Here is a 26,545-nt window from a genome sequence, read left to right on the forward strand (position 1 = left end):
TGAGCAATACTTATGGATCCCACTGTATTACTGAAGTTTTTTTCAACGGACTGGCTCCCCTACAAAAATGAATGGCGACGCCCATGACCAACAGGCCAGCCCCATTACTGCCGACGTGTTCTGCGGAATATTTTCATCTTGATTTCTAGGGGTGGGGGGGAATTGCATATAGGCTAATCGGGACTGGACCACTCCTGGACTCCTTGATTGCAAAACGACGAAGTTATCAACCGATACTTTCGTGAAACGTAACTATTCGTGCCGGCAATCTGAATTTGCGGAAACGGAAAATTACCGAAGTCTTGGAAAATCCCAAACATCTTTTATTAAAATTTCAAAGCCAAAGATTTAAAAATCGGCGAGCTGAATGTCGAGAGGTTTTATTTATATTATTTATTTTAGGAGTATCCAGGATCCCGAAAAGTCGAAACCGTAACCGTAATGTAATCGAAAAAATCTCCTCGCGATCCAGTCTTCGTGAAATGATTTTCGGGAATCCGAACAGTCTGGAAATTCTAAATTGCCGCGTTTAGAAAGTTGTTAGTTCACGATGTTTTCTGAAGTTTCTTGAAATTAACAGGTTTGTATTTCAGAAGAGCAGAAACAACAACTCGAGGGGAAAATAGTGTGAGGAATTCGATATTTTGTCCCGTTCCGTACCCCACGTTAAGGAAATGTTTTGACAAGAAGGAGGGAAAAGTTTGGCTTGTCACTGTCAACAACATCAACAAAATAGAAGGTGGTTGAATTTAAATTATGGTAAGTTGGGATAATTTTAACAAAATTATGAAATAGAATTGTCGTCATCCTTCGTTTTCTTTGAATTAAAGAAGATAATGTGCAGAGCCATTCTTTATGCAAGTGGAACATGTTTGTATAGTGATGTGATACGAACGCAATCTGAAGGTCTATGTGCAACCTTTACGGTGAGAAGTTTTAGCCAACATTTTGTCAAAGTTTCGTTTATTTAAGACCACTTTATGCTCAGATAGATTAATCTGGACCGTGCCTACAGTTTAAACTATGATCTGAAGCAATGTGCCTCCACCGGAGATCGAAACCCGGGTTTCTTTAATGACAAGTAAATATGCATACCAAAGGAACAAATCGGTTCTCCTTTTCTGTATGTCCATACTTGTCAGACAGAAAATCCAGTGTCACTTAGATTTTCTTGTAATATATGTAAAGGATTGGGTAACATTATCGTATGAGGGAAACGGATTCCTTCAAATTTACAGGAGAAAGTACTTACGGAAATCATTTTCTTTAGCGTTGTGGAAGTTCCCGAATATAGATTTGATCCATTTTAACGTGAATGCGTGTTGCTTTCTGCAAAAATCTCTGTCCGACACGCTGTTTCTGCTCCCGCCATTTGCTTTCTGCATGAGAGTGCAATGTTCCGTGTGTTAAGATGATTCAACCCCGTAGCTAGTGTTTCAGCTTCGCCGTGTTTTCACTATAACCACGTTTTTTAAATTTTTTTTGGAACGCGTTTACAGTACCGGAACACTCTCCAATTGCTATGAAATTTCGCCTACTCACTAATTGAGACCTCCTAATCACGAATCTGCATGTAGTAATTGGCGGTCAAGTATGGAAATCGATAAAAAAAAACGAAATAAACTATGTTTTCTTAACGTAACGTAACCCTACCATAAGAACAGCAGCTCCACGGAACAAGCCATTTCCCCCGAATTGTTGTCACTGATCGCACAACACTGTAGCAACATTGTGTTCTGACGTCACAGGAGAGACCTTTTTCATGTTAGGCAATACAAGGTAACGCGTCTCTTAGCGAAAATATTAATTTTTCTTTGTATTTATGCTAATGGAACCTAACCTAACCACGTAGGCATTCCTCATCTGACGTCAATATTCAAGGTTGCAAGATTGGTGTAAGGGCCGTATTCATAGTTAAATCTCAAGACACTGTGTAAGAGATTCTTAGCCAAGACGATCTTGGGAAGGTAATCTCGTCTTGAGACAGTGTCGTTTCATAGTCGTATCTTGAGAAACTCTTGGCTAAGAGCCTCACTTCCCAAGGAAAGAAACTTTCTCTTCGCCAAGACGACGATCCTGAGATACGATTGCCTGAAGTGATACCAACTTAAAAGAACTGCAAGAGAAATTGTCAAAAGAAACAACAAAACACATTTTGAAATACATTAATAAATTACGTGAAGTTATGAACAGAGTCGTAAAAGTACATTTATTTCGATAAGTGATGATTTTGTTACAGAAGATGAATTACTTTCCTGGCTTTGTATGTTTTTCTTGGGTTAGCGATAGGGTTGTATGTTGGTAGTAAAAGAAAAGAAAATCACGCAGCGGTGTGCAGTCAAGACGTAAATTCACAGCAGGCGCTGTGCTGTAGCTTCATGTTTTGTTGTTCATATACGTTGATGAAAGAGAAACAAGAACAACAAAATAATTATCTACTCACGGATTAAAACTTATAGATACTCGAGTTTGGATTCAAATTAAAAATTAACCAGTAATTAGTCTACATAGAAACGAGTTACATCAAAACTCAGCGTACTCAATTCTGCGTTAATCTATGCTACGCAATTTTTTTTGTCTTGAGAAAAAAGTGTCCCCTCTTTTTTTTTTTGCATACGATCGCTCTCTTTGAAATTCTATAAAAAAGAAATGGGTGGTCGATTCTAATGAAATTTTATTATGGTGCAACCAGGAAGGTTTTAAACAATTCTTAATTTTCAGATTTTTAAAATTTGTCAAAAAAACTATTCTTATCATTTTTTGCGAAACTACTTCTCTTATAGTATTGTAGTCCTACAAATACAATTTTGGTCTTGCTTTGAAGGTCTTTACATCTGTTTTTCAAATCCATTATCATTGTCAATTCACGTTGCAAAACAGATTTTTAATCAACCGAGTACAGGGTGTCTACCAAAATAACAAATCCAAAATTCTTGATCTTTCTTCCCTTTTTCTTAACCTTATTTAATCGTTCACTACTTAGGCATAGTTGCAAATTTAGATATTTTTATTCAATGAAAAACCCTTACCAGAAGGCCAGTGAAGATGAAAACTGAAGCTGTGCTTGACTTGCTTTAATTATTAATGCATGTAAAAATTAATGCTCCAGATATCATCTTAGATTGGGAATGGCCACATTACGTTGTAATATTTTTACAAAACTTTATGCATACAAAAATGTAATTCTTAAGAACCAAAGTAAACAAATTTTAAACACAATATAATTTAAATTTTCAAATATTCAATATTATTAAATCCCAGGACAGGTATATAACATTTTAACTCGCTACACTGTAAAAAAAAATAGCAAACATTCTTGACCACAAGCATGATTTCTTGACTATCTTGACTGGTAGACAGCCTGGAGTAAATATGTACATGGAACGTGTCCAACACTGTTAGCACTAAGAGCCTGCAGTTTCTATGGTTCAACGGACATCGCTGCATTGATATGTGCGAGAACCATTTCAATTCAACTTTTTTGGGACACAAATTTGATACATTATATATTAGAAAAATCAATTCATTTGTGAATATATATCCATAAGCATAAGATAAAAAAAAAGTTTTAGTTGAGCAAAATGGGCATTTACAGCTGCAGGCATGCATTTGAGGAATCTTATGAACTTGAAGGTTACCAACCTTACCACTCTTTCACTGTAGCATCAATCTGTTTGAACATAATTTCCTTACATCAGTCTAATACTGGGATGCTTCTCCATTTTCTACCCAAGTATCAATTTGCAACAAATGAGAAAGGGCTATCTAGTCCAAACTTACCTGCACATTGTCATGTTCTTTTCAGAAAACCATAGAACAGATGTTGTTCACTTTGTTAATATTTACAATTTTTTTCCTGAAATCTACTTGATGTCCTCTTTCCACATACATAAAATAGAAGAAATCATGAAAGAAACTAAAAAACAGTAAATATCTGATATTCCCCGGACACCTATAACTTCTTCGTTTTGTCAATTTTTGACATTTGTATTTACCCTATCTGCTTCGCGGAACGTACTTTAATTCATTCACGTTTTTTTGATCAAAGTAATTGTATTTTTTTTAATAAAAGTGTTTTTGTAACTGAAGAACGTACGTTTCCGCAAATGGTTTGTGGGGCTATGTGTCGATGGTTCGTGGGGCTAACCATATTTCTTTCGAAACCAATTTTTAACTATTGTAACCTAAACGTGACCCTACCTAACCTAACCTTACCGGGAATCGTTCATGGGGCTGTGTGTCAATGGTTGAATTTCCGCTATGAAACATTCCCACATCACACAAAACACCTTCCAGATGTTAAACAATGCTACAGGAACTTATTACCGTTAAGTAGTTTCTTCTGTAAAAATGAAAAAATCTGTCCGGGGAATATCAGATTAGTACCAAAACTACTTCTATGGATTCGAAATCCCAAGCGGAATACTCATAATGAATTTCCACAATGTGCATATAAATTGTTCACTCCTATTCTCAAGAGTATAAGCGAAATGCAATGACATAATTTGACACAAGTACAAGTAAAATTCATCAACGAAGAAAGCGTAACATCTAGAAGTTGGAATTTCAAATGGGTGGTTACAATACACGTGAACAAGATATGCGGAGCGATTATAGCCTGGCATTTATGCACAAAATGAGTGTATAGCAAAGGACATCAAATATTCAGAATATGTTAAGAGCTAAACTTTTGACAGAAGACAAAATAAATCTACTGTCATTTAATGAATATCTGAGATGTATCAAAGTTTAATGCAAAAATGTATAACAATACACTGGGTGTGTTTTTTATTCCATCATAAAACAGAAGGTACAAGATTATGGGATTCTCACATATGAGGAGATGCACAAACATTACCAAACTAATTTATCCCACTCCCTAATCACAGCCTCTCTGCCTTTGCTCATTTACGCTGTACCATAGGCTATAGAAACAAAGTGAGAGTCCATGGTCACAATAAAATGTTCCAGCGAGCTATGATCAATTGAAGGGCTTGGGTGGAAAACATGGTAAGTGACATTTTGGTATTTTTGAGTTACAAAGTAAAATGTGCCATCCTTCAATTTTAGAGTGAAATTGCCATGTCATACAATTTGCATTGGACTCGGTGAAGCCTTCTGAAATTGGTAAACACAACACAAAAACAATTTATCTACAGTATAGCTTCTAATAATATTTTTTTCATAATGAACTCGGAAATGACCAAGGTGTCACTTAGCATGTTTTACACACAGAGACCTTCAATTGCTTCCTATGAATATTTCTCTTGCATAAGTTACTCATTATTTTTCAAATCGTATAAGGAGTATATATTTTTTACCCAGTCAATTAGAGTAACATTAGCTTGATGGTACACTATCATCAGGCCTTTTCCCATTAATGAATGATATCAAGAGAATTTGATGCACTTACTTACCTCAGTAACTCTCTCAACTGTACCAGGCTATACTGAATAGTTGAAAGTATATAATTCCTGTTGTAAATAATTTTTGGTGTGATACCACAGATTTTTATGTTACTTTTTTATCGATTGTCTGTGCATGTGTGCACATGGTGCATACATACTCCCTCCCATGGCTTCCAAGAATATCCACATGATACAAATTCATAAAATTGATTGATTGATTTAGTTTACTTTACTTCGCGTTTTGTGCCTCTTGGCTAATTTGCGAAGATGGGGATGAGTGATGAAATTGTTGAATGGACATTCACAAACAACCGAGCCCGAGCGGGATTCGAACCCGGGACCCTTGGCGTCGCAGTGCAATGTGCTAACCACTCAGCCACAGGGTCCGGCACAAATTCATAAAATAACCAAAGGGATTAAGATAGTTAATTTTCCTAGACACATGGACATCACTGAGAAGTTAATTTTACTAGACACATGGACATCACTGAGAAACATTAAACTGTGTAATAAATAAAAATCAAAACTAATTTACAGGTAAAGCACTAATTTATTTTGAGAATAATCTTGTTCACTGGTCATACATAAAGGAAGGTCACATTTCATTATTTTCTTTGACTCTAAAAAAAAGGGGAAAGAACATAAGTTAAATGAAATTATGTTGTCCACGTATACAAAATAGACATGTTTTTGGTGACATTAAAACCATGTAGTAAAATGCATGGTTTTAAGGAAAATACAGTTTTGCAGGATAACTTTTTGATATTCTTAGTATCAATCAATAGTATCAATGCACATAGCACTTGGATGAATACGAATTTAACGTCATGGAAAATGCTAAAACAGCGTTCACAATAAAAATCAAACGAAGAGATACCCAGGTGGCATCTCATAAAACTAGGATTCCTACCACTATAATTCACTGTCACACACACATGCTGATGCAGAAAATTGTGTGCGAGAGAAAAATAGAAACATTGAAAACTGAGTGAATAGTCTTTGGCAAAGTATAAGCTGACCACATTGTTATATTCATATGAACAGTCTATTCACAAGAAGCTCCTTTGCAGCTCACCATTGTTACGATGCACACGTGTATGCTCTATTTCTACAGACATGATATCTGAGGTTCCTTAAAAATTTCAACATCGCCACTGTATATGATACCCATATTGTGGAAAACTGCACACGCGATAACAATGTCTCGAACTGTTTCCAAGTCTTCTGGACAAACGTGGAAAACGTCGCTTCCATATCCCAAAAGTACTCTCCACAACATTCCTCTGCTGAGCATGGGCATAGTTGTACCTCTTTCAGGATCAGTTGGTGGGTCTTGGAATGGACTGTAGAGGTATGGTCGAGCTGAGCTGAATATCCCTTGCCATGAAGAATTGCATCTTGTCCTTTGGAATATCGAATTATCATAAATACTTCCTGCCCATCTAGCCACGAAGTCAAGAACTCACTTTTTGGACCTGCACTACCTGAAAAAATAACAACAAAATATCCTTAAGACTGATCTCACAATTTAAAATAAGAACATGGAAAGTTGTAAAGAAAATTCATTCCACATAAATTAATGCCTAAACACAAATTAACCCAATACGCATACCTGATTATTAAAATGTCCATATCTTGTGCATTTTGAAATGCAGAAAATACTCTTTTCTGAAGTTAATAACATGAAAATAACTGTGTTTGTAAAAGTTTTTCAGTATTATTCAAATCTAAACAATTGCTACATACCTGCCTAAACTACTTGCATAAGTGCACACGAGCAGGATGGTAAAATTATTCTCATCAGAAAACCTGTTCAGTAATTGCTTATAGGCACATGTAGAATATGATTTATGTAAATGCATGTGTGTACTATGAGAATATCGAAATTACAAAAGCAGAGTTTGGACCTATATTAATTTATGTCAAATAAAAATTATCTGTGTACACCTTTGGAATGGAAAATAGAAGAGAAATATTCATGATTTCACAATTATGCTTGTTCAAATATGTTCATGTTAAATCATATATTTTTGTGTAATCATATATACTGTAGTAATAAAATAAAATCAGCGACTACCTTCATTCACCAGGTGATGAACCAAGCTTTGGGGCTATTTTCACCAGGTCTCGTGATTTGTCACTGTGGAAATTTATTTTTAAGACACAAATATTTTCTTGTATTCTATCTTTTGCACTGCATGTTAGGGAGGGCAGTTAGGTATTCCATTTGTGTGTCTAAAAACAATCAGAAACTTCTATAGTGCACAGGTTAGGTAGTTCGATTAACTGTTATTGTCTTGTTTATTTTCCCAAGTTAGTGTGAGTAATTTGACATACATACATTGAAAATGTGTGAAAGATATATCTGGTCTCACCACATTGTGCCAGTAGTTGCCCAAAATAGAAATACTAGGTACCCTTAACAATCTGTACTCCCTCAAGAAAGTAAATGCCTTGCATGGTTTATGTTAAATGTTGAGGTTTTTCACTATTTTTAGCTCGCACAGATGTGTCATTGTGAAATAAAGTACGTCTGTTACCTTACTGTGAAACAGCCTGAGGGCTTCGTGCAAGTGAATATAGCACCCAGCACGACATTCCACAACAGGAGCTAAAATTTTTGGTCGTTAAGTTAGGAGTGTTAGGTTTGGAGTTGACGTGTTCTTTCGCTCTTTTTGTGTGCACATAAACGGTTTTTTACTAATAAAAGGCGGCGAAAGTAACCGTAGATGGAAGGTTTTAACTTACGCCGGTCATACTTTGGAATCAAATACATCCGTTATTTGTGTTTTCCGCGAGTTGGAACCAATTTAATATTACGTAAAACATCGAAATCTGTCCATTAAAAAGAAAACAAAACAATTCTCGAGGGAGTACATTGGGTTAACGGCACCGAAATCCTATTGTATTCCATTATTTTGCTACACAAATGAGTAAGAAATCGATGCACTACTCAGAATCAAATAATGTTCATGCAGAAGCAATATTATTATAATACAGGATTACACTTTTCTTTATGAATCAATAAACCGAAGAAAGAGAGGCAGTACAACCAATTAACAAGCTTTATGTTTCCTCAAACTAAGATAATTACGTAGAGAGTAGTTCAATTTACATACCTGATGCAAAACTGAGGCATAAAAACTGGACAAAACAGCTGTTGCAATGAGAAAATCTTCAAAATATCCATCCTCTTCATCATAGTTTCTAACTGCAACGTCCATTTTTATTTTCTCAAGAGAACATTCGGTATCTCAAGAGACCAGTTTCGTTCTCTTGGCGAATACAGGATCTTAAGAGACCGAATATCGCTCTTACGCTGCCAAGAAGTGTCTATGAAACAGCAAATCTTAAGATGGATCTTGAGAGAGAACTATGAAACGCCAAAAGTGTCTCTTGGCACAGACTGTTCTTATCCAAGATGGTGAAGTAAACCGTCTCTTGGCTAGTATCTTGAGATACGTTTATGAAACAGCATGGCGTCTTAAGAGAGGTCTCAAGACGCTTTCCTTTCTTGAGAAACGACTATGAATACTGGCCTAAATAAAGGAAGAGCATTAACAATCTAGCAACATTGTGTTCTGACGTCACAGGAAACTTTTTCATGTTAGGCAATACAAGGTAACGCGTCTCTTAGCGAAAATATTAATTTTTCTTTGTATTTATGCTAATGGAACCTAACCTAACAGGCCTAACCTAACCACGTAGGCATTCCTCGTCTGACGTCAATATTCAAGGTTGCAAGATTGTTGTGCGTAAAGGAAGAGCATTAACACTTATCGCACAACACTCTAGCAACATTGTGTTCTGACGTCACAGGAGACCTTTTTCATGTTAGGCAATACAAAGGTAACGCGTCTCTTAGCGAAAATATTATTTTTTCGGTAACATTATCGTATGAGGGAAACGGATTCCTTCAAATTTACAGGAGAAAGTACTTATGGAAATCATTTTCTTTAGCGTTGTGGAAGTTCCCGAATATAGATTTGATCCATTTTAACGTGAATGCGTGTTGTTTTCTGCAAAAATCTCTGTCCGACATGCTGTTTCTGCTCCTGCCATTTGCTTTCTGCACGAGAGTGCAATGTTCCGTGTGTTAAGATGATGCAACCCCATAGCCAGTGTTTCAGCCTCGCCGTGTTTTCACTAGACGTGTCGAGTATTTTTAATTTTTTTTTTAACTATGCTTGCCTAACCTAACTTAACCTAACCTAACCTTACGGAAAATGGTTTTTGGGGCTAACGAATGGTTTTTGGGGCTAACGAATGGTTTTTGGGGCTAACGTGAATGGTTTTTGGGGCTAACATCAATGGTTTGTGGGGCTAACGTCAATGGTTTGCGATGTATTAGCATAATTTCAAATCCGGGCACGAAAGTAGATATTTTCCGGTGAACGAGGTTGCAACATTGCATAAATCGACAAAACACTCTCAGAACGTCCCCTAAACCAGTACGCTATCACGGCCATAATGTGTTACAAATTCGAAACAACAAGTAACAGTAAGTACTCGTAAATAGAAAAAATAGACATTATCTTGGTTAGAAATGCATTAGTTCACCTTAAGAAATGTTCCGCATTCCAAAATATTACGTTAGCAATGTAAAGAAGTCCGAAATATATGATTCGTAGGTGTTTCCCTCATGCGATAATAGTACCAAATAACCTTGCGATTTACCACGTTCATTGTCCATACACAGCAATTCGGAACCGTCTTTCTTTCGCAATTCGTTAATGCTCTTCCTTTACGCACAACACTCTTGCAACCTTGAATATTGACGTCAGACGAGGAATGCCTACGTGGTTAGGTTAGGTTCCATTAGCATAAATACAAAGAAAAAATGGTACTATTATCGTATGAGGGAAACACCTACGAATCATATATTTCGGACTTCTTTACATTGCTAACGTAATATTTTGGAATGTGGAACATTTCTTAAGGTGAACTAAGGTAATGTCTATTTTTTCTATTTACGAGTACTTACTGTTACTTGTTATTTCGAATCTGTAACACATTATGGCCGTGATAGCGTACTGGTTTAGGGGACGTTCTGAGAGTGTTTTGTCGATTTATGCAATGTTGCAACCTCGTTCACCGGAAAATATCTACTTTCGTGCCCGGATTTGAAATTATGCTAATACATCGCAAACCATTGACGTTAGCCCCAAAAACCATTAATGTTAGCCCCAAAAACCATTTTCTGTAAGGTTAAGTTAGGTTAGGCAAGCATAGTTAAAAAAAAAAATTAAAAATACTCGACACGTCATGTTCTAGTGAAAACACGGCGAGGCTGAAACACTGGCTACGGGGTTGCATCATCTTAACACACGGAACATTGCACTCTCGTGCAGAAAGCAAATGGCAGGAGCAGAAACAGCGTGTCGGACAGAGATTTTCGCGGAAAACAACATGCATTCACATTAAAATGGATCAAATCTACATTCAGGAACTTCCACAACGCTAAAGAAAATGATTTCCGTAAGTACTTTCTCTTGTAAATTTGAAGGAATCCGTTTCCCTCATACGATAATGTTACCCCAATTGTGTATTGCGGAACATAGTTGAAGGCGCCATTATGCTTTTTACACGGAAATAACTTCAATTTTTCACATTACGAGTAATTCTTTTGAGTCCTTTCTTCCGTTGCGGAACATACAATATGGCACGCACAGCTGTGGATCATCGCACGTCGTGCTTGTGTTTTGTCGATTTGGAGTGGGTATGCAGTGTTTCAACCTTCTTAACCGAAAAATATCTACTTTCGTGTTCTTTATGTCATCACAAACCATTGATGGATAGCCCCAAAAACCATTCCCGATAGCCCGAAGAACCATTCACGATAGCCTCAGGAACCATTTCCGGCAAGGTTAGGTCAGGTAAGCATAGTTAAAAAAAAAATCTGGTAAGAAAAGGCACATTTGGAAACACTGGCGAGATCGCGTGACTTTCAACGCTCGCGCCATCTGCTGGTACATAATGGAAACAACGGCATAATGTCGCTTTGCACAAAATGCAAGTTTATAATATCAAAATTGTTTATTTCTTGTAGTGCAGCATTCTACTGTGAGAAAATACCTCCACGAACTTTCAAAATACTACAGAAACTCATTTCCGTAAGTAGTTTCTTCTGTAAAAATGTGTCTCCGATATAACAGACATTTACCCAAAGACTAATTATCGTAGAATTTTGGAAATCATTGTCACATGAAATTTGAACCTTTCTTAAAGTAATGAGCACTGTTTGGACTTGAAAAAAGTTATTTATGTTGAAAATTACCTTACGCAAGCATGCGCACTTCTTATGGACAAGATATTCTACGTTCACAAGTGACAGTAATTAAGTATCATAGAAGCGTGGGAATGAATGTAGAAGTAAATCGGAATGAAAAAGGTTGGTAGCCGGAGTGGAGGCGGGGCCACAGTAGCGGTAGGAGGTGGTAGGTCAATTACCCTAGGGAGCCCAGAATCGGGGGGCAATTAATACTACTTTTTTTCCACTTCCAATTGTTTCCTCACCTTAAATCCTACATTTCTGGGATCCTTGATTCCTACCCTTTCCAACGATGTATCAAACATATTTCTATGAAGAAGGGTCGATTCGACATCCTTACCTTTCTTTCACCCTGGCTATGTGTTTTTGACTCTTCTGATTTTACCTTGATCATGCTGCTAAGAGATGGGAAAAATGTTTATGTAATTATTTGTTCTGTTCAGCACATGGTGAATTGTGTGGATGATATTGTATGCTGTGTGACTAACATTTTTTACATTATTTACAGATAAATATGAAACCTCTGAAGGGAAGGAAGTTGATGGTTTTGAGTATGCTAAGTGTAGGAGCTGTGTGCTTCTATTGTTTATATTTGATTGCAAATCCAATGGATAATTATATAAAAGGTAAGTCAGTTTTATTTTGCAATGTGTTTTTTTTTAGAATGTATTATGCAATTCTTGTCAATTGTATTATCAAATATGAAATTATCTTTCATATAATAACTATGTAACTAAGAAAACAAATCTTATATATAAAAAGGACTGTTCAGTGAATGATAACACACCAACTTTCTTGTATCTTTATGTGGCTTTTACTTTCGTTTTGAGCTAAGGTGTAGTAGCACCCTGCTGCAAGTAGCATGGAAGTTTTTGTGAATTAGACCAAATCAGAAAAACCTTAAGATAACTTTTACATTTTGTCAAATATTAATGGGGCATTCCAGTGTGTCTCTGTGACATTCACACATAAAATGTAAGATTCTAGAATTGGATTGAAATAATTACAATGAACTGTTATGTATACTTTGTGGTATCTGCTAACAAATGAAAAATACTTGAGTATGATGACATAGCCTGTATGCATGAAAAGTATTAATGAGAATGCATTATGTGTGTGATGCACTTTAGTATTATACAGACTACCTCATTTCAGACCATCTGTTACACTTATGGGACTTTATTTTAATGCTAAGAGAACCAAACCTGACCTGCCTAACATAACGACGACAGCATATATTGAACAAAATCTCATAAGTGTTTCTTCTGCTTTACCAGAGATGGTCTGAAATGAGGTAGTCCGTATAATACTAAAGTACCGTGAATAATGCAAAGTATACGCATTCACAAATATTTAAAGCTTAATGCACTTAAAAGCAATAATAATTTCAAGATTGATTCCTTTTTTTATTTACATGGAGTACGACCATTTTTCGTTGAATGACGCAAATGTGATTTGTCTTGCAGTGGTAACTTACTAAGCATTTTGTTTCTTTCAAATACATCGAGTTTGATCAATGTGGATTGCTGCCAAGGCAGCAATATCCAAATTTTGTGTTATTTTTTTTATTTAACTTTTCAGTATTAATTTGATCAAAATTTATGTTTTTATTTCGCACACTTTTCTGGTAAATACACTAAAATTTTACTTTATTGTGCTTTTAAACTCGTATTTTAAATTGTAGGTCACATGGCCTATGTCATTTCATGACAGTTTGATACATTGGAACTGAATTTGAGTAAGCTATATTCCATGTTTTTGTGCCAAAAATAACATAATTTCCGTCAAATCATTTACACATGGTTTTGTGTGATTGCTGGAAGTAATTCATGCATGGCATAAATGTGGAGCATTTTGTTTTTTAAGCCTAACGCAAAATAATGTTGAATTATCATGATATTTTTTATTGTTTTAGTGCAAAATGTGTTGAAATTCGCTAAAAGGCCTCAATTCACATATTACATAAAATTTACATTATTTCGTGATTTCACGTGGGTGAAAAATGTGTTCTAAATTGCACAATTACAAACACTATTTCGGAGTAATTACAATTTTTCTGTATTATTGTGCTTGTGAAAAATCAGAGTCCCTATGCATAACATGATGGTTTTTTTCATCCTGCAAATTTTCCTGGATTAAATTTCCAGTTGAACCCAAAAGTTCATTGTCCCATCACTGTGTTTGTAATGAGTGAGTTTCCTGGCAAAGATGTACTCGGAAAGAAAGTACCGAAAGGGTGTAAAAAATAAAGTAAAATAGTTTCGTACCTTTTTCTATGTGCATTGCATTCTGCAGACCTTAAACTACTTTTCTACGTAGTTTCCACCATTGTTCAAGCATTTGTCGTAGCGTGGCACTAGTTTTTGTATCCCATCATCATAGAATGTTCCTGCCTGTGACGGGCAGACCTTTTGTTTTTGTGTTCCTCTGTCAGGTTTTTTGGCACCACCTTGAGCACAATTTTCGATATTCCAGGCGATCTGTCACAATTTCGTGACAACGATATTGTGAAGTGTCTGTTTTCATGAATTTCCGTGTCGACCGCACACACCAATTCCTTGGTCACTACAGATGGCCGACCGCTCCTTGGTTTATCGTGAACTGTCTCACGACCTTCTTTAAACATCCGGACCCATTTCCTCACCATCCCTTCACTCATTGCACCCTCCCCATAGACCTCACACAGTTGACGGTGGATATCTACCGTTTTCATGTTTCTTGCATTGAGAAAACTAATCACAGACCGGACTTCACAGTCGGTGGGCCAAATGATTTTCTTGAACATTTCAAACCTTCAGAAAACTACGAAGAAAAAGCATGATCTGCTCCCACGCATGCCTGTGGCTTACTAACAGATGAAGGACGTCAGTGAAAACTCACACGTTCGTGACTGTAGCGACAATATTTGCAAACGGTACTTACTTTACGAATATGCCTTGTAGAAGTATGCAGGTCTGTTAAAGGCAGCATCAACTATGAAGTGTGTGGTAGAGCTTGACCATTGAAAAGAGGTTGCACCAGGAGTTTCATGCTAACTGCATTTAATGCATGTTTGGGGAATAATCACCAAATCAAAGGATGTTGGCTTACCTTCTTGTTTATTCTAGATGAACACTACAGCTACACTACAAACACTGAGTAATACCGAAGGAAACACTGAGTAATACCGAAGGAGACTGCTCCCGTCGTTGGCCTCGTGATGCCTAAAATCTCCCTCTCTCTCTTTTTCGTCCCCAGTCTTTCACCCCTGCTTCCAGGGGTCAAATCACCTCGCGTCTGGTAAGGCAGTTCCTTCTCCCCCCGTTAGGTGGCAGCAAAAGTCAGCGGCTTTCGGTGGCTGTCGCTACACCAGCCCCCCACGGAGAAAAAGGGTTACACCTTGTGTGGGAGGCGAAATGTTACGCGTCAACCAGAACGGGTGACGTAGTCACCTTTTGGTGACGGACTCTCTTGACGTTGCGCCGATGGTGGTTGGTTGGTGGGGGGGTGCGTTGGTGTCTCTGAGGAATCCTTGGTTGGTGGGACGTCCTCCGTCCAGGTGTAGGCTGGTTTGACCTGGTCAATGCTGACGCGGGTCTCACGACCGTTGAGACGCAGGGTGAAGGTCTTGCCGTTTTTGCTTATAACTTGGTGTGGTCCGGAATACGGTGGTTGGAGGCTGCCTCATACGGAGTCGTCACGGAGAAAGACGTGGGTGCAGGTTGACAGGTCCTTGAAGACGAAGGTGCTGGGTTGATTGTGACGGGAACCGGATTGTGGTCGGAGGCGAGCCATGTGTTGCCGAAGTCTGGAAATCAGGTCGGAAGGGTCTTCCATCCGGGTGGCTGTTGGTGGCACGATGAGCTCTCCTGGGAGTCGGAGAGGTTCGCCATACACCAGTTCGGCAGGCGATGCTGCGAGATCATCTTTGATGGTTGCGCGAATCCCAAGGAGCACGAGGGGCAGGGTTTCTATCCAGGTGGAGCCAGGGTGGCACATGAGTGCTGCCTTGAGGTGGCGGTGAAAGCGCTCGACCATGCCGTTGGCGCACGGGTGGTAGCTGGTGGTGCGATGGAGCTCGGAGCCGGGCGGGTGCATATGGACGGGGTTTCGCGGTGGAGGTGTCGCAGTAGAGCTTGACTTCGGTGCCAGGTATGTCCATGAGCTGGAGGTGGAGATCGCAATCGCCGTTCAGGAGCTCACGGAGCTCATCGTCCTCTTCTTGGGCGGAGGCGAGGGAGCACAGATTGGGGGAGGGGGTGTTCCCGCGAACTGCGTCCACCCGCGATAGCACGTCCGCCACCACGTTAGAGGTGCCTTCAATGTAGCGGATGTCCGTGGTGAACTGAGCAATGAAGGAAAGTTGGTTGAGTTGCACTGGAGGTAGTTTGTCACGCCGCTGCTGGAAGGCGTAGGTGATGGGCTAGTGATCCACGTATATGGTGCAGTGTTGCGCTTCCAGGATGTGACGAAAGTGCTGAACGGCTGCGTAGACTGCGAGAAGTTCGCGGTAGTACGGTGGCCACTCGGTCTGCTTGGTGGTGAGTTTCCGGGAGAAAAAGGCGAGGGGTTGCCACGAGCCGTTGGCGAGCTGTTGCAGGCATGCACCGACGGAGGTGGCGAAGGCATCGGTGAAAAGTCCCAGCGGGGCTTCGGGATGCGGATGGGCCAGGAGCGTGGCGTTGGCAAGGCTGGTCTTGCAGGCCTCGAAAGCTTGTTCTAGGTCCGGCGTCCATGGGAATGGCTGGGATCCTCGGAGGGTGGTGACGGCAGCATGCAGAGGAGCTTTGTGTTCGGCAGAGGATGGCAGGAAACAACGGTAGAAGTTGATCATGCCGAGGAAGCGACGCACGCCGCGAGCCGTGGCTGGTCGTTTGAAGTCCTGTAGGTCTGCGATGCGGTCGGGAAGCGGTCGTGTGCCGGCAGCGGAGACTTCATACCCAAGGAACGTGACGGAGGGGGTCCCAATCACACACTTCTGGGTGTTAATCAGGATGCCGTGGTCCGAGAGACGTCCGAAGAGGGCGCGTAGGTGTTCGCGGTGTTCCTCGTGGTTGCGTGATGAGATGAGTATATCGTCGATGAATGGAAAGCAGAAATCCAGTCCTGAGAGCACTTTGTCGATGAAACGCTGGAACGTCTGCCCGGCATTGCGTAGTCCGAAGGTCATATATGGGAACTCGAACAACCCGAATGGCATGGTGATCGCTGTCTTCGGGATGTCGTCTGGGTTGACAGGAATTTGTGTGTACGCCTTGACCAAGTCGATGACCGAGAAGACGGTGCATCCGTGGAGGTGGTTGCTGAAATCGTGGATGTGCCTCACTGGATAGCTGTCGGGAATCGTCCGGGCATTGACACCACGGTAGTTCCCGCACGGTCTCCAGCCCTCCGTTTTCTTGGGTACCATGTGCAGCGGCGAAGACCAGGGGCTGTCGGAGCGACGTGCAGTGCCTTCGCACAACATGGAGTCGAATTCGACCTTGGCTATTTGTAGGCGATCTGGAGCGAGGCGGCGAGGTCGGCTGGACACGGGGGGGCCCGGGGTGGTCCGGATGTAGTGAACCGTGGAGTGACGCACTTCTCGCGGCATGCCGGCGGGACGCGTGAGCGTCGGGAAATCGGCTAGGACGTCGCTGTATGAAGAATCGTCCGACAAGGCCTTGATGCTGGGTTGCGTGGTGTTCGTTGGCTGGCAGGGTGCCGAGAGTCCCGTTCGTCCGTCGAGCAGGCGCTTGTTGCGACAATCCGGTAGCAGCTCGAAGTGGTCCAGGAAGTCCGATCCGATGATGGGCACGGAAACGTCCACGACGACGAAATGCCAGGAAAACTCGCGACGCAGGCCGAGTTTGAGGCAGAGGGGCAGAATTCCGTACGTCTTGATCGTCAAGTCGTTTGCAGCACTAAGCACGTAGTCGGTCGGTCCGGGAGCAAACGTCTCGGGAAACAACAAATATCCGAGCCTGTGTCGACGAGGAAGCGGTGGTGGCTATAGCGGTCGGTCACGTAAAGGCGGCTTCCACCAGGCCGGCAGCCGTTTGCCGCGACTAGCGGCTGCCGTTGGTGTATGTTGTCGCGGGCACGTACCTGCATGGGTCGTTGCACCTCTGATCCTGGTCACCGAAGCGGCGGTGATACCAGCATATTCCCTCATCTCTTCCTCTTGACGGCGATCTGCGGCCGTAGCGGCGCGGGCTGGTACGGTCACGCGATTGCGAGCGGCCGCGGAAGGCGCGAAAGTCGCTTTGCAGGGACGCGACTTGGCGAGTTAGCTCCTCGACGTGCTGAAGAAGCCGAACCGTGTCGGAGGCGGGCGCGAGTGGCGTCGCGGTCGCGCAGATAGCCGACGGGTTGGGCGAAACGGACTGTGCGGCGATGTTGCTTGTCGCGGGGGTGAGCATGCGTGGCAAGTTGGTCCAGCGGAAGTTCCGAAGACTGCATCTGCAGAATCGCTTGAACCTGAGCGGGCAGGCGTTGGAGCCACAACGTACGCAGCAAGTCGTCACGCATGGGAGTGGTGCCTGCGGGTAACTGGAGGTGACGTAGGAACTGGGACGGTTTGCGACTGCCCATTTCTTCTTCCATCAGGATCTGCCGCAATCGTTGATTTTCAGACAGGGAAAATCTTCGCGTGAGTTCTGTCCGCAGCCGGGTGTAAGGGTCAGTTGCCGGTGGTGTACGTATAATGTGTCTCACTTCGAACGCGTACCGACCTTCTAACTGTCCCACGACGTATGCGAACTTCGTCTCCTCCCGGGTGATGTGGGCGATGGTGAACTGGGCCTCCACTTGGGAGAACCACAATTCCATGTCCTCGGGCCAGAATGGGGGGAGCTTCACACTCACTCGATGTACGGAGTCCTGTTGCGATTGTACTGCGTGCATTGCTGGAGTCCTCGGTTGAAGTGCTTGCTGTCTGAGTTGCTCGTTTTCCCGCCTGAGTTGGTCGAGTGCGCTTGAAGTTCCTCTGTCATCGCGGTGTAGTTGGTGTGTGCAGAACAAAGGGGGGATTGGGCACGTCGTCTAGCGTGCACTTGTTCGATCCGGCTGGTATGGTACGCAAAGGGGGCAATCACAATTCACGGCCCCCAAAAAAAAGAGATCACGTCGGGGTCACCTGTTTGGGGAATAATCACCAAATCAAAGGATGTTGGCTTACCTTCTTGTTTATTCTAGATGAACACTACAGCTACACTACAAACACAGAGTAATACCGAAGGAGACCGCTCCCATCGTTGTCCTCACGATGCCTAAAATCTCCCTCTCTCTCTTTTTCGTCCCCAGTCTTTCACCCCTGCTTCCAGGGGTCAAATCACCTCGCGTCTGGTAAGGCGGTTCCTTCTCCCCCCGTTAGGTGGCAGCAAAAGTCAGCGGCTTTCGGTGGCTGTCGCTACACATGTATGAAGACATTTTTCTTGTACGCACGTATTGCTTGCATTGTAGAATAATTTCTCTTGCAGTTTACTTAGGGTTGCTACGATTTTTTGATTATGAAATTCCCTGACATTTTCAGGTTTTCCACTCCAAATATGATTTTTTTCCAGACACATGTATTATCATGATTTTTGCTTTTGAACCGTGTGTTTTTCTATTAAGTATACATCTTCGTTAATTATTATGAATATTCATTTTCACCACTTTTTTTTAAAGCAAATTTGATTCTAAATGCACAAAAACAGGTGAAAGTACGAATAAGTAAAATTACAGTCGGCATCAAACATAAAATTGTACTAGTGTTATAATTGCTAACAAAATTTGCATTCTTGCTACACCAAAATGTAAATTTCAACAAGACCAAGAACTGTAAATTAATAGACAATAGTCTCTTCTTTCCCAACCTTTATGATAAATATGATCATATTGTCAACCTACTTTAGTTTTCAATCAGTATAGTGGGACTGCAACTTTTACTTTGATATTCTTTCTAATACCTAGTATAAAAGAGAAAGAAACTTATATTACCTATGAGTCTATATGGGACTGAAATTCCAAGGAACCATAATTTTTTACTAGACAGAATCTAAGGGCGAGAGGAAGAAGTTTCTGAACTGAATCTTTTTGAAGAGTGGAATCACGTGAACCGAATCCGAAAGTGGAAATGAATGTTCATTTTGCAACTTTTTCTCTTGCAGACTCCCAAGTGCACGTAAATTCCAGATGACATTTCCCTGTTTTCCAGGTTTTTCAGATGCGTTGCAACCCTGTTACGGTTCTTACAGGCACGTAAAGATATTTTGATGTAATGTTTTGGGAGAACACATGCTTCCTTCATCAGACATTTTTTCTTAGTTTGATTAATAATAAAGAATTCTCTCGAAATGTTACATCAAATTTGTTGATGTGCTTGTTGTAAACTGCAAGAGAAATAATATGAGACATGTGGAAAATTTTTAAAATGTCCATCGGGGTTGTGTCAAGTTTGTTATTTGTTTTCAAATTGCTAATGCTATGATGCATATATTATTTACCTTTTTTATTATTATTTTTTTATAAATAGGTTGCTTTGGCATTCCTCAAGCTGGAGTGAAGTCCCTTGCTGTTGTAGGGACTTCGTCCTTAAGGGCTTACAGACAAGATTCAGAAGATGATGTAAATAAATCGGACGTGATAAAATCAAATGTTTTGGCAGAGTTGCAGAAGCTCATGGTTGAAACCGCAGAAGACTTCCCCACTGTTGCTAAGCCAAACGAAGTTCACAAGGTAATTTTACAATTTCTTAACGAAAGCATCACTCGCTCCAATTACACTTCTGACAAGGATATTGTGAAAGGGAGCGGCAGCATTTTCCAGGTAAGTGAAGACGCATGGAAAAATTTGCAGGCAGCTATTAACAAGCTGGACACGCCAGAAGAAAAGCACGCACTCATGGTGGAAGAAATCAAAAGCGGGTTGAGGGAAGCTGTCGTGAATTTGCTAGAAGAGCTGACCAATAAGACTCTCAGGATGATTGTCGACGAGCAGTTTAAGCATTGGGGGAATGGTAATGAAGAAAAGCTTGATCTGATTAGGAAGATCCAGGTAATTATAGTAACAACTTGGAGAAGTGGAAGCACTTTTCTCGGTGAACTTTTAGCCTCTTCCCCAGGTGTGTTCACTCATTACGAACCACTTCTAGCATACGGCATAAGGCAAGTTAGAGACAATGCAGCTGCCCGCGATTCTTTGAGGATGATCTCGAAACTTTTACATTGCGAGTATCACTCGCTCAGCAGATACATTCACAATGCTCAGCAGTATCCCGAGATGATCTCGAGAAATACTAGATTGTGGAAAGCTTGCCACAGCAGAGAGTACCCCGTAAGTATTTGCTACAGTCCGGTATTTCTTCAGCATATGTGCAGTTTGTATCCGTATCAGGTGATGAAAGTTGTTCGCTTAAGGTTAAGGGAATTTAAATCTCTGCTTGAAGACCCATCCTTGAACGTGCATGTCATATATTTAGTAAGGGATCCTCGTGCCACTATATCATCTAGGAAGTATTCTGTGAACTGGTGTGACAGCCGCGAATGCAATGATCCGTCGATTTTGTGCACAGATTTGAAAGAGGATTACGAAGCAGCACTGCAGCTCATGAAAAAGTTCTCTCAACAGTTCACGGTATTACGTTACGAAGATCTCTCCCGTGAACCGTACAACGTTTCTAAACATTTGTTTAAAAAGATTGGTCTCCCTTTTCATCCAAACGTTGCACAGTACATAGAATCTCATACAAATGACAATATCGATACTCCATGGAGTACAAAAAGGAAAAGTTACAAGCAATTGACTCGATGGAAAGAAAAATTACTATGGAAAGATATTGTGCATATTCAAAAAGTATGCAAAACTATTATCTCAGAGTTTGGTTACAAGCTGTTAAACAACGAGACAGATTTGAATTCTCAGGATATTCTGTTGCCTCTTTCGTATGAATATAAGCTTTATTAGATTTTAAGTACAAATTATGTGTAAAGTACAAGCACACGTATGTGTTGCGCCATTTTAGTGAGAAGCTAGAAAAACATAGGTGATAATGTGCCTTCCAATATTGTAGTACAAATATTGTTTTTTGTATAAAAAGAGAAATGTTATTTGTTATTTTTGTAGTTAATTCTGAAACTGAGCTCTCTACTCTTGTGATTTTTAATACATTAATTGTTAAGCCTTTGTAAGATGTTTATATATACTTTTTATAACTTGGTACCAGTGTGGTATACTGGTACGATACAGTTACTCTGTAATGGCCTCAGAGCTAATAATTTTAACCCTTTGTCGTGAACTTTGCATCCATCCCAGTTAATATTTGCAAACTTCTTGTATCTCCATTTGTTAATGGTAATCCTCTGATATGTATTTCGGCAAGGTTTTGTTTAACCTCATGTTTGCCAAAGTTATATAAAAGCCTTCTCTTCTCAAGCAACATTTATGATGCACTTCACATGTGGCAGTTTCATGTAAGGCTGAACAATTGAATTGATTTTTTTTTCTTTTATGTATGTTATGGGAGAACCTACACTGCTTTGATCAGACGATATGGAGTTTCCAAAATTTGTTATGACTGGGGAACGGATTTATATGTCAATACATATTTATATTTATGTATGAAGCTGAAGTATTATATTTATTTTTGCGCATCATGGCATGTAGACTCAAAAAATTCAGCTTTTATTTTCCATATTTGTACATACAGGGAGTGCATAAAGTCCTGCACGAAACTAAAACTGTATAACTTGAAGATTATTAAGTTTATTAACAAAAAAATGTGTGTGTACTTACAGTAAGGTTCAAAGTTTTTTTTGGCTTGTTAAGGTTCATCCCCAAACCTCCAAATGTGCACTATTCATGTCCAAACACTGTTGCAGTCTTTTTGCAAAACCGAGAATTGCATGCTGACGGTGCTCGGCTGGTATATTTAGAATCGCATAACTTATTTTGTCCTTCAGATAGTCCAGATTAGCTGGTTTCTGTGAATACACCTCGGTCTTTACATGTCCCCACAGCCAGTAATTGCAAGGTTTCAAGTCTGGTGATCTTGCAGGCCAAGGTGTGGGTCCTCCGGCCAATCCATCTCTCCTGAAATTGTTTGTTAAGAAACTGCCGAACTTGTAGGGCTGGGCCTTCACCTTCTTGCGTACGATCTTGTGTAACGTTGACTTCGGTATTACCAGTTCCAAGGATCTTCGTGTAAGCGATTTCATTGGACTCCGGCCCACGCTGTCCTGCACTGTCTGAATCACATCGTCACTCGTTCTTGGCTTTCCACTGCGTGGCAAATCTGACACACTTCCCATTGCCGTGAACTTTTCATACCATCTCTTGATACTTGTGTCTGCTGGAAGTGGTTTCCTATACGTTGTTTGGAACTTTCTCCGCACTGAAAAGCAAGATTTTAACTCCGCAAACCACAGCACACACTGTGCCTTTTTCTGGATGGACGCCATCTTAAGTCACGTGATTACCAGGGCAAGCGTCATTGAGCTGTGTGGCCAGAACAATACTTTAAATTTCCCTTCTTCTCACCTTCCCTTTTTTTTTTTAAAAAAAAAAAGTATTCTTAAACATAACAGTTAAAAATTTATAGAGTTTTAGTTTCCTGCAGGACTTTATGGACTCTCCGTATATTAGGTTTTGGCTCATATTTTACTTATTTTAGTTGTTTTAACATATTATTTCCATATTTCAGAACATTTCTCAACATATACTCTGTATTTGCGCAATAACTACGTCCCCGTGTAACCAAAAGAGCTTGGTGAATTTGTTCCAAATAACTGACAAAGCCCGAAGTGATGTAAATAAAGAAAAGTTTACAACCTTTTTTATACCCCCCAATTTTTTTAATTACAAGTTCTCTGTCATCTGAACAATAATGTGTTGTTTTTTTTGCCATTCAATATTGCACCTCCCAACGGTTGGCTTTTGCAATTGTGAAACACTTGAGATTCCTGTTTATTTACAATTGTTGTCAGTAATAGAGAAAGAGGGCTCAAACATCGACTCCTGGTTGTTACAAATGTTATTTTGGCAACGTTGGAAGATAGTCCCAAGTCGAGCAGCCCATTGCTAACCCCACCCTCACTACTATAGTTGCGCATCTGACAGCAGTGCCAGAAGCAACGATTTTGTGGCACGTACGGGATTCGCTTCTGTTTTCTCTTGAAGACAGTCACGGTTGTAGTTACAATGCTGAGACTGTATTTCATGTAGCTCGTGTAGAGGCATTTTTTTACAATTTTAAGTCCATATTTAACGCCATATTTTGTATTTACATATTTAGCACATTTTTACTACATATAAATCCGTTCTCTGGATCATCCCATTTTCTTTCTGAAGGTGTAGTTCTTGTGGTTGGTATTTACATAATACACTTCTCAGATTATGCTTCAAATGTTGAGTGACGTACATGTGTGAACTCAAGCACTCTATACTATTATCTACAACGTTGTTTCCTAGTATTGGGGGAGCTTGATAAGTGCTTGTGCAGTTTTCATTGTATCATGTTCTTTTAAGAGTTTCTTAATGCTCTGTACTACTGCATGTATATCTTAGATACTTACATCAATGTTTCACTTTAAATTGTAGCATAATGTTCATTTATGTTAAAAATGTATTTACCTACCTTACAAAGAGGAACATATAATTTACGTATCAGAAAATGTACTCCTAATACTCCCCAAGCCCCCAAGAAAAATATGATTTTTTTACTTATTTCGAATTCTTTTTGAAAATGCGATGCACGTCATGAAGAAGAACAAGTTCAAAATTTTACCACAAAGTTACTGTCACTGTACTGTCTAGAAAAAAATAGTATGTGTTATGTGTAGACTTGAAGAACACCCTTTATATTCACTTGTTGAACACACTCAACTCATAAAAGTGATATAACAATGAGTATTTAACTTTTTATTAGTTTTATATGAACATCAACCTCAAGAACTTCACGTTGAGAATGAGAAAATACTGCAAATACTGTCTTTATACTTTTAATTGTTGTGCACTATTTGCAACTTTGCTTCAATGAGCTTGTTCTAGTGGTACTTCCCAAATGTAATTGGCAAGAACAAAATGCTGTGTTCTGGAAGATAACATAATGGTGAATGTGATGATAGTTGCCAGAATGTGACTTGTGTTGTGTTGCATTTACCTAAATGTTGCTTCAATAGAGCTCAGGTCATGTCCGAATCTGCAAGTGCACCGTTATGTTGTTCCACGACACTTTCCTTTGCCATCGAAAGGCTCCTTAGTAGTACAATTGCCACTTTTACCATCAGGCTTCTTTTTGAATGCCAACAACCATGATGTAGGACAGGGGCACACAGTACAGAAGCAGGAAGGTGTGTGTCAACTAAGCATCATAAATCTTTGCACCTATTTACTACAGTATTGGTCAAATTATGGGACTCATTGTAAAAAGGAAGCAAATTTCCTTTGCTTTGAAAGTGTTCTAACTAAATAAATTTGACGATTGTTATAAATTTTTATGGGATTAAACCGTTTATCTGCTTAGATATAATCTTGTTTCCCACAATCCTTTCTTTTACTGTATCCCAGGAATAGATGGCAACACGAATCATTGCACATTTGCAAAAATGCCTGGAACATTACGTACATTGTTTACCATGTTATTTATGCTGTTTGTTTGGTTATAACAAAGGAAAGAGTATTAATTCTGGTTGTTGTAAGGGTGCTCTTTATTTGTATCTCCGGAGAAACATGTAATTTCATAAACAACGTGGTTTGAAGTTTTGAAATAAGAGTGATAAAGGAATTGTACAGAAGCGGTGATTAAAATGGGCTCAAAGACAGCCAAAGGTGGTCATACGAAGTACTGCCAGTACTTGCAGTGTGCATAACAATGCAATGTGTATCACAAAACATTAAATCTGTCAAATTTTTCTGCATGACGTGAATTTATCTGCGTTTCATTTTTTCAACTAATTAGTCCCATAATTTGGCCAATACTGTACTTTTGAAAATGTGGCATATGATATATTCTTGTACAAGTAGCATTGAGTTTTAGATCGTCTATTCAATAAGTGTTGCCTCTACAAAGCGAAAGTTGCAATATTGCTGCCAAGTGTAGCTATTGTCACGCCTTCTACCTCCCTCTGTGAACTCCAGTAATGCCGCAGATTTGGACTATGACGGTGTGGGGGTTCCATGGGCGGAACAGTGCTTTAGGCAGCAGTAGCTGCTGATTCGGACATGGCCTAAGTGTCGGAAACATGCAGAGATGCCAATTTTTGAGAAATTTGATCAGTAAACAACCTTGAGAGAACAGTGGTGTGTTGAATAAGCCAAAAGTAACATGTAAAATATACAATTAATACACAAAAATATTTTAGCATGTTTGAAATTTTTCATATTTTGCCAGAAAAGATTAAATATCAGCATACTTAAACCCTTTCGTCGTTCATCTGATTTTGTTGATTCTGTATCCTGTTCTCTAAAATTTTCGTAATTCAGACTTTCCTTTACTGACCTAAGAATGTGTTCTGGGGAAATATTCTGGTACTTATTGTATGAGCATATGGATAATCTCTGCAGATAGTCTGAGCACTAAATTCTGGCTATGTGAGTTGTATGATATTTTTGTCCATTCATAATTTTACAGTTTGGCATAGGGACTGTGTGCTTATATGAACCAATCAATTTTGCCATTACCAGAGAAAAAAGTTACGATGCACATAGAAACAAAAGTAGTAAAAATGTAAATTTGTGTTATTTTTTTACTTATTTTGTTAGCTTTATATGTGAAATAAGTGATTTTCAAAATAATTATTTTATTCATGTTATTGTTTCAAACCCTTTTGTTGTTGACAAAAAATAACTTTTTAGGTACAACGAATTTTGGTACATATTAGGAATTTTTCTGTTAGAAAATGTGTCAGTTATTGTTTTGTTTAAGTTT

At 39.7% G+C, this 26,545-nt stretch overlaps 1 protein-coding gene across 1 annotated transcript; it reads left to right on the top strand.

Annotated features, from left to right (window-relative positions):
- Positions 1 to 699: 699 nt before the first annotated feature.
- Positions 700 to 22,378, top strand: LOC145990115 (carbohydrate sulfotransferase 1-like). The gene is made up of 3 exons (XM_083125771.1): positions 700 to 759; positions 12,188 to 12,305; positions 20,156 to 22,378. Exons 1-3 carry the CDS (start codon positions 757 to 759, stop codon positions 21,583 to 21,585), a joined length of 1,551 nt encoding a protein of 516 aa, XP_082981897.1. The 5' UTR covers positions 700 to 756; the 3' UTR covers positions 21,586 to 22,378.
- Positions 22,379 to 26,545: the final 4,167 nt, after the last annotated feature.

The sequence above is a fragment of the Lepisma saccharinum genome, chromosome 7, assembly GCF_977018435.1.
Source record: "Lepisma saccharinum chromosome 7, izLepSacc3.1, whole genome shotgun sequence".
NCBI classification, from domain to species: Eukaryota; Metazoa; Arthropoda; class Insecta; order Zygentoma; family Lepismatidae; genus Lepisma; species Lepisma saccharinum.

What these genes read in the sequence shown, in the direction of transcription:
- LOC145990115 (XM_083125771.1), top strand. An exon ending in AATGGATAATTATATAAAAG is followed by an intron (nt 12,306 to 20,155) that starts GTAAGTCAGTTT and finishes TTTTATAAATAG; the next exon opens with GTTGCTTTGGCATTCCTCAA.